Genomic DNA, 9582 nt, shown 5'->3' on the forward strand with positions numbered 1-9582 from the left:
CTCTTGGCAAAACTTTGTTCTTTTCCACTCTCAGTTTTTGAGCAACTGAATGAATGGGAACTCCTATCCTGGCTCTCATTGCATAAAAGAACAATGACGGATAACCAGTATCCACACTTGTGTTTCCTGCTGCTGCCTCTTAAGGTTCCCTCACCAAAAAGTGTAGGAATTATTAATTCAGGGAGGACCACAAAATATGGAATTGGATTTAGTGGGGTTCATCGTTATTTTCTTTGAATAATGAAAATGTCTGTCATTATTTCAGTGTGTGAAGAGTGATCAATCTGCTTCTTCCATGAGAACAGCCTTCTTTAGTGCATATAGTGTATCACATTAATGTTGTCTTTCCATTCAGGCATTTCTACTACAATCATCACCCAAGAGGCTGAGAACCCACAGAAAGAAGGAGAACTTACGGTACATGCAGGAGACACTGTTCTGCCTCAAAGTTAAAGTTGGACACTTTCTCTGCTAATCCATGTCAGATTCCAACACAACCAACTTAACCAACCCCTCCACCTTCATCCTACTTGGCATTCCCGGCCTGGAGGCAGCCCATATCTGGAACTCCATCCCCTTCTGTGCTATGTACGCCATAGCCATCTTGGGGAACTTCACCATCCTGTTCATCGTGAAGAGGGAGCCGAGCCTCCATGAGCCCATGTACTATTTCCTCTGCATGCTGGCCGTCACTGACCTGCTCATTTCCACATCCACCATGCCCAAAATGCTGAGCATCTTCTGGTTCAATTCAAGGGAGATCAGTTTCAGTGCCTGCCTCACCCAGATGTACTTTGTTCACTCCTTCTCAGCGATGGAGTCTGGAATCCTTATTTCCCTGGCTTTCGATCGCTACGTGGCCATCTGCCATCCCCTGAGACATTCCACCATCCTGACAAACTCTGTTGTAGCCAAGATAGGCCTGGTCTTGGTGCTGCGCAGTGGCATACTCACATTACCCTTTCCCTTCCTGGCGAGGCAGTGGCCATATTGCAGAACCAACATCATCCCATACTCCTACTGTCGGTTTATAGCTGTGGTGAAGCTGGCCTGTGCTGACATCCGCATCAGTAGTTACTATGGCTTGTTTAATCTTTTCTCTGTGATCGGATTTGACGTGTTTTTTATCGCTGTGTCCTATACTCTGATCCTCCGGGCCATTTTCCGTCTCCCCACAAAGGATGCCCGGCTCAAAACTTTTGGGACCTGCATCTCTCATCTTTGTGCCATCTTAGCTTTGTATATACCAGATTTCTTCTCCGCTTTCACACAGAGGTTTGGCCACAATGTGCCACTGCATTTCCTTGTCCTCATTGCCAATGTTAACCTCCTGGTGCCTCCCGTGCTACACCCCATCATTTACGGGGTGAGGACCAAACAAATCCGGGGCAGGCTGCTCCACCTCTTTACACATAAAGAGACCTAAAAGTTTCCTCCTTGTGCTCTGGCTCTCAGATTGATGTCTGTGCAGAGCTGGCTGGTGCATGGTGCTGTGGCCTCTTCCCTGAATCACTTCCTGGACAGTAAAATTGAGATTAAACCCTTTCCTGTGCTTACTGTGCTGTGTCAATGCGATGAACTGGGGAGTCAGTCTATGTACTAGATCGGGTAACCAACTTTCTAATTGCTGATAGCTGTATCCCTGAAATTGCAATCTTGCAAGTCACTTAAGATCACTATTAGTGTTAAAATTGTAATGTTTATTCTTACTTTGTTACTAACTCTGTGGAGAGAGTCTATGTACACTAGACTGGGTGGCCACCTTTCCAATTGCTGATAGCTGCATCCCTGAAATTACAATCTTGCCTCATCTCTTCTGTCAAGTCTCGACCCCACTGTGTGTCTTCTCCCCAAGGTGCTGCCCCGTCACTTGCTCCTGTCTTCCCCTCCCGTTGTCAATTGTGTCTCTGTCATCTCTACAACCAATGTGTTCTCACATCTTATGGCAAGTCACATAAGGGACACTGGTTAGTGTTAACATTTTAATATTTATTTTTACGTTCTTACCAATTCTGTGGAGAGAGAGACCCCGTCAGGACTCCTGGGATCTATCTCGGCTCTGGGAGGGGAATAATTTGTTACAGCAGGAGGCAGATACATCTGAGGTCTAAATAAGAAGTTCAGAATGGCCATACTGGGTAAAACCAATGGTCCATGTAGCCCAGTAGCCTGTCTTCTGACAATGCCCAGTGCCAGATGCTTCAGAGGGAATTAATTGAACATGGCAATCAGCCTGTGATTCATGTGGAGAAGGAGGTAAAAATGAGTAGGGCTTCTGTGCCCCTCTCCCTTCCCCCATCTTCCATACCACTGCCACCCAGGGGCTTTCTCATTTTTCCTGTCCTATGAAGAACCTCAGGGAGCTGTTTTTTTTGTCTCCCTGCCCTGACCATTTAGGACCTGCTCTCCTCCCTCCACCTCCCTTTCCCTTTCTGGAGATAGAAATGGGTTACGTGGTGCCACCAGTGCAGTCTTTGCACTGGTGGTCTTCTCCCTCTTTGTCCATCCACGTCGGCCATAGGGTCTTAACAGGGGCCCAGCCAGATGATTATCATGGATCCACTACCCCATCCCCCACTGTGCTGTAGGATGAGCTTCACCATTTTGTGATAGACACCTGTCGTTTCAATGGCAAGGTGAAGCTCCCTCTCCAGTGTTGTGAAGACTTCCATCTTGTCCTCTTGGCCATGAGGGCTGTTTTGGATGAGTGGAGGGGTATCAGGAGGTAGGCCATCCTGGTCTCCCGGTGGGCCCACAACTTCTGTGACAAGCCTTTCAGGTTGGTCAGTGATTTTTGTAAGGCCAGCTGGGGATCCTCCTGCCCGCAAGAATGAAGCCAACCGTCTTTTCAACATTGAACACCAGAGGCTCTAGAGTGGGTCTCCACAGTTGTCAGTTGCTCTCTTTCCTTTGTGACGTAGGAAACCCAAATATGGATCCAGCCACCGAGACTCCTTGCTGGCTGGAATGGGGGGACTGGGTATATTTTAGACACCTCAGCGCTCATGCGGCTGGGGTGGCCATCCTGTTCTCCCCCAACCTAGAGCCTGATATTCTGGGAGTAGATGAGGTCATCTCAGGTTGCCTACTACACTCCAGGCCTGTATGGAGAGGCTGACAGTCACTCTTTTCAATATCTATCACCTGAATGCCGACCCAGAGTGTGTGTTTTTCTATTAACAGGTCGTGCAACCATCACCCGGATGACAATTCCACTTTTACCTAAATACAGGTGGAGGTCAAATGGTTTTGCTACTCCTGGTTGGACTGCATGGATGTATTCTATTTCCATCTTGCCCTGGCCCATTCTTCCAGCATTTGACCGGTCCAGTTCTTGAACCACCATTTAGTGGACACGATGGCGTCTTTCGTCTCGGAGCTCACCTGGGGCTCTTCAAACTTCAGACCCCCCTGAGCATACTCCAGGAGATGGGGGGCCACCTTATTGCCTACCATTGGGATTTTCCTTGAATGGGTCATACAAGAAGGTGCTCTGCATTCACCCCTCATCCCAGGACCTCTGGAATTGTTGATTGGGCTCCTGTCCTATGAGTCCCCCCAAACCGCCTCCCTTTCATAACCCATGTGGGCTGCACGCCCTGCAGCTTGTTCATTCCTGAACTCCTCCAAGAGAACAACTTTACATGCTCATGCTCCACATGCTTCACTTCCACAGTTGCCTGATACCATGGGGTGGAACCTAGTCCCACCTTCGGAGGGTGAGGAACCCCAGTTGGGCCAGAATGTACTCCATCCCAGTCCCACGGCCCACCGGGTTATCGGTTGGTGGCTCCTTCATGGATCCATGAGCACAGTTCACCCCCATTCCAGATGCCTACCCATTTTGAGGCATGAGGCAAACTCTGGCAGATGCCTATCTACAATGTGCAAGGTTGCAGCCCCTATTCCAACTCCTCCACAACTTCAACAGGAGGTTCTGGCTGCACTTTTCCCCAAACCTTTTCATATCTGCTACCTGCTTTAGCTCAACATACAGGATGTGGCCTGCAGATCCCTTGTGTTACAGGTGAAATATACTCTAATGTAAATCTGTAAACTTATTAATAAAACAAATAATCAAACCCTAACAAAATAAGGAACTTATAAGATATGATATATAGGGAAGCAAGTAGGCTAGACTATAGGGTACCACAGCTGCAGGCTGCTAGTTGGTAATGGCCAGGGACTTAATAGTGACAGAGAGAAGGAGGCACGTATGTGTGTGGAGGTGAGTTACAAAGGAAAGACAGAGCAGGACCTAAATGCACCAGGAGAGACGGGGTGGGGGGGGCCAGCCCTACTCCCCTTCCACATCTGTGTAGCAGCTCCAGGTTTGCTGTCACAGCCGCGCTCAAGCTTGTGAAGCTGGACACTCACCAGCTGAGTGTGTTTGGGGCCCACAAAAAAGACCCCTGTGATTTTGAGTCACAGCACTGTTCAGGCCCTGCCTCTGGCTCTGGGTTTCCAGGCCCACTCTCGCAGTGCCGCTTCCGTTCTAGTGCCTCCCTCTGGGAGCAGAAACCTGCCCGCCAACCACCAAGGCCCTGACACTAGCTTTGACTCAGCTCCCCCAGACTCTCCAATTGCTTCAGCCCACCCTTCCCAGAGCTCCCCCTTGGGCAAACGCTGGTTCCAGTTTCTCCTTTTTGGTTCACATGATCACTTAACCCCAGGCCTTGCAAAAGGGGTTGTGTGACACATGGTCAGAAAGAGTTAAGCAACTTGCAGGCTATTGACCCAGATTCACTCCTTAGAGTTAGGTTAGAAAAGTATGTAAATGGTAATTTGGGCAATTCCACCTTAAGTAGGCTGGAGCTTTCATATGTAGACTTGTATTATCAAAGAACTGGAAGAAGTTCATGACTCTAGTAGTCTACGTTTACCATCAGCTTGTTAGAGGTGAACAGTGTAACCAAATGATTCCTGTCTGGAGCATTATTGGCTAATTCAGAGATGAAAAGGAAATATTATTAGATAGAATTTGTGTGCAATAATCTCATTTTCTATATGTCTCTTTAAAGTTTCTGGTGACCTCTCTTTAACTGCTTAATATATAATAATCTTATATTAATCCAGGTAATTAATTACCAGTGAGGTTTCGGAAATAGAAGAGGGGTGGGCAAACTTTTTGGCCTGAGGGCCACATTAAGTTTCAAAAATTGTACAGAGGGCCAGTTTGGGGAGGCTGTGCTTTCCCAAACAGTCAGGCATGAGCCAGCACCCGCCCTGTATCCATGCACCACCTGCTTCTTGCCCTCTGACACCGTCACGGGACTCCTGCCCCAGGATCTCGCAGCCCCACCACCCAGAGCATTGTGCCGGCGGATGAGCAAGCGAGCTGAGGCTGGAGGGGAGGGGGAAAAGGAAGGGAGGAACCAGGGACCAGCCTGCCAGGCCAGGAGCTCAGGGGTTGGACAGGAGGGTCCCACGGGCAGGATGTGGCCCGCAGGCCACTGTTTGCCCACCTCGAAATAGTAGATTACTTCAAAAGCCTATTGTTGACCCAAGGGCTGCTGTGCTGCCCAGGGACTGTATAAAGAGCTCTTGGAGTCTGATCTTTTTTATCTCAGATCTGCTTAAGCATCATCGGGAGAAGCTTGAGACACAAGACTCTGGTCTCCTCTTATACTCTGGACAGCTCTGATAATGAATATTTCAACAATGGACTTTAATCTCTTGAATAATTTTGTAAGATCTTTATCTAACTTTGAAGCCAGCCATCTCTAATATAAACCTGACTTAAAAACTCTAATCGTGTCTTTGTGTATAATTCTCTTTTAACCAGTACTCTCTCTTTTAAAATAAATCTTAGATTAATTAATAATAATTGGCTGTAAATGAATATTTGAGTGTTATCTGAAACATTCATTCACCTGGGAGGTGATGTGTACAATCCTTTAGTGTTTGTAAAACGTTATTATATGATGAACAGGATTTTCAATAATCATCATCATACCTGACTTGGCTGTCTGGGTGGAAGCCCAAGGCTGGGTGGCTTTAAGGGACCTGTGTTTTGGCTTCTGTGTAAGCAGTAAAGCATTGTGAAAGCTGTTTTGTTGCTGACTTGGTAAATCCATGTGTTACAATAACCACCCATTTGGGGGAATTGTCTGCCCCATTCTTTGCTGTTTGCCCTAACTGAGTGGAGTGGGCCACCTTGGAACCCCATTCACAAGTTGCTAAAACAGTTCCTCTACTTTAGAAAGCAGAAGCTATACCTAGATCCAGGTAAACACAACACAGAGGGAATGAACAGAACAGATACTTATCAAGTGACCCATTCCCCATCACCCTTTCCCAGCCTCCGGCAAACAGAGGCTAGGGACATCATCCCTGCCCATCCTGGTGAATAGTCATTGATGGACCTGTCCTCCATGAATTCTTCTAGTTATTTTTGAAAGCTGTAATATTCTTGGCCTTCATGACATCCTCTGACAAATTGTATAGTTGGGATTAGGTTTCCCATAGCCATCACTTTGTCCACACGTCCCTGGAGCATACTTTGTCCCTCTTGCAACTCATGGCTTTTCCTGCATCTGGAATCTGTCTCTCTGCTGCAGCCAGAGCTCTGCAACCCAAGAGTCCCCTCTGCCAATTGTGCCTCTGTCCTGCCCCAGCTTCTCCTGACTCATCCAGTCTATCTGGTTTTGAAGAGCTGAACAACACTTCCTCTCTCTGATCCCTCTTCTGGAGAGGTTCCATTACTTCCATGCTCACCTCTCAGCAGAGAAGCTGGAAGAAACCAGTTTCATCTAGAATGTAGTTACTCACTTCTTCTGTCCACCTGAAACCTCTTTTGGGCTGATTGTCTTTAAAGATTAACCTATTTATTGACAGATGCCTCTGCCCCAAAGTCCTGCCTCTGAGCACAAGGTGTGTGAGCAAAGAGTGCAGGAGAAAACAAAAGACCAAAGTATACAGACAGTTCATAGAATCACACATGCATAAATAGGGTTAAACTATCTCATCAATGTGCAGTGGCAAACAAATACACTAAAAGAATATTTGGAATCATTAAGAAATGATAGATAATGAGATAGAAAATATCATATTGCCTCTATATCAACCCCTTGTACATCCACATACTTATTACTGTGTGCAGATCTGATCGCCCCACCTCAAAAAAGATAGACTGAAATTGGAAAAGGCACAGAGAATGGTAACAAAAATGATTGGGGTATGTAACATTTTCCATATGAGGAGAGATTAAAAACTCTGGGACTTTTCAGCTTGGACAAGAGATGACTAAGGTGGGATATGAGGTCTGTAAAATCATGCTTGGTGTGAAAAAAAAAGAATAAGGAAATGTTATTTACTCCTTCACATAACAGAAGAACTGGGGGTCACCCAATGAAATTAATTGGCAGCAGATTTGAAACAAAAGTAAAAAAAAGTATTTCTTCACAGTCAACCTGTGCAGCTCTGGGCCAGAGCATGCTGTAAAGGCCAAGACAGTAACAGGGCTCCAATAAGAGCTAGTGGGTGAGGTTCCCTGGGGAGGGGAGACCCTGAGAGTAAGGGGTTATTGCCAGGGGGCAGCACCCCAGATAATGGGGAACTGGGTCTGGGAGGGACACGGGGGCCAAGCGGCAGTGGGACACCAGCCTGCAGAGGGCGCTCCGGAGGCTGGACAAGCTAATTCCCAGAAGCGACCAGCAGGAGGTGCCACAGAGGTGAGTCCCCCATACGCTTACAAGTGGTGGAAAATGTGGGCTGAAGCAGTCTGCCTCTGACATAAGGGCCGTCAGTGTGGCCGTGCCACTGCGCTGGCAGCTGACAGTGTGAAAACACAGCAGCACGATCCCAGCAGCGCTCTCTGAGGGGGGGTTAACTCCCGGATCGTTACATCTGCCATTGTGGACGTAGCCTAAGTCTGTTCCCCTGAAGCGCCCCCAGTGACTGTGATGTGTTGGTAGGTTTCTGAGTGGCAGCAGAAGTGGAGTCCTGGAGTTCACACCTCACAGGAGCGGGAGCTCACACAGTCCAGCTAGTTCTGAAAACCTCAGATTCACTTTGAAAGGATGTCAATGGCTAAAGGCTGCCTCTTCCAGCCTTTCCTGTGCATCCCGCTCAATGAACAGTCCTGGGAGTCCATTTCCCTCTTGGTGTGACAGAGAGACTGTGGTTACAGCAGGGAAGTCAGGACTCCTGGGCTCTGTCTGTCATTGTGTCTCCCATTCTGTGTGTGACCTTCACCAGCTTAGATCTCCTCATGCCTCAGTTTACCTATGTGTATACTGGTTATATTTTCATAATGACTTTCCTTTCCTAATTGTTTTGAAGATCCTCCAATGAAGGGTGCTGCAGAGTATGATGATACTGAGGAGATATATTGATCTCAGATCCCATATGGACATGCCCCATATGTCTGTAGAAAGTTCTCATGTCTCCCCGCAGTCATCTTTCTCCAGATCTGTCTGTCTCCTATCTACCCATACATCCTGGGCATTTTCAGGGTACCAGAGCCTATAGACATCTAGGAATTAACCCTTATTTTCTTTCTCATCAACTATATTTTATAAATATATACAAATACCCAAAATAGCCAATTCCTCTCTGACTCAACACAGATCCCAGGAGTTCTCATCTCCCTTTGGGAAGGTTCCTTAATTACTGTTTACTCCTAAAGCTGGATAATTAGCACAGAAGTGGAGACAGGCTTGTCTACAGCCTCTTTGCATTCAGATCCTCTCTTCTCTAGAGGCTGAGTGAACCCCACTGGGATTACACAGAGCTATATTAGAAATTGTGCACACCCCTGTGTCGGCTCTTGCCATGGGATGTTGCTGAAGATGCTCAGTTGAGAGAGGTGTGGGTCACGGATACCTGAGGGCGATTCCTAGCAGGGACACTTCCATCTCAGGATTCACAGGTACCCATCTCTTGCTGAGGCGCTCACCTGATCAAGAAACCCTGTGCAACATTGGTATGGAGGGATAGAGAGTAAGTCTGTGTTTCTTTCCTCTCTGCATAACCATGACACACCCCAGGGCCCTTGCCATAAGTGATGAGTTTGCTAAAGAATCTCTGGCCAAAATGTCACTAATTTCTGTGCACCCCTGCTCATCCAGCCTGATGGACTCCAGCCCCAAGGTTGTGCATTTCAGTGGCACAGTGAATCCTTCAGGATGAAAGCCGTTAGTAGATGTGCAATACAAGGCCGTTAGTAGATGTGCAATACAAGGCCCATACCTTGCTCAGGCCCCACTGAGGCAAAATTCCCTTGGAGTAAGAACTGAGTACAGATGTCAGGAGCCAGCTGTGTGTTAATGCACAGACACTGTCACCCCCTCCTCTTGCATTTCAGGGCTCTGTCTGTTAAAGGGGCAAGGGGACAGGGGCTGTTACCTGACTTTTATCTGCTGGAAAGCTTGGAGGTACTACTGTTCCTCACCGGAACAATAATGAGAATGTTTCAGCATGGGTAACATATTTTCTCAAAACTTCATTCAAGAAGCCTGATGAACTTTTATGCATGAAACTTTCAAAAAACAATTCTGCTCGAAGCAGATACCCAGCCTGGGAAATCTCAGTCCAAACACCCAAAATTTGGCAAACTTAAAAGTAGCTGAAAATGAGGTC

The 9582-nt window shown here is 47.2% G+C and overlaps 1 protein-coding gene across 1 annotated transcript; it reads left to right on the forward strand.

Moving 5' to 3' along the window:
* The first annotated feature begins 478 nt into the window (after nt 1-478).
* Nucleotides 479-1426, forward strand: LOC120396505 (olfactory receptor 52R1-like). The gene has a single exon (XM_039521479.1). It carries the CDS (start codon nt 479-481, stop codon nt 1424-1426), a length of 948 nt encoding a protein of 315 aa, XP_039377413.1.
* Nucleotides 1427-9582: the final 8156 nt, after the last annotated feature.

This window comes from Mauremys reevesii, linkage group 1 (genome assembly GCF_016161935.1).
Source record: "Mauremys reevesii isolate NIE-2019 linkage group 1, ASM1616193v1, whole genome shotgun sequence".
Taxonomy (NCBI): domain Eukaryota; kingdom Metazoa; phylum Chordata; order Testudines; family Geoemydidae; genus Mauremys; species Mauremys reevesii.

Bases quoted from the DNA above. Each gene is read 5' to 3' on its own strand.
- LOC120396505 (XM_039521479.1), top strand. From the start codon at position 479: ATGTCAGATTCCAACACAACCAACTTAACCAACCCCTCCACCTTCATC.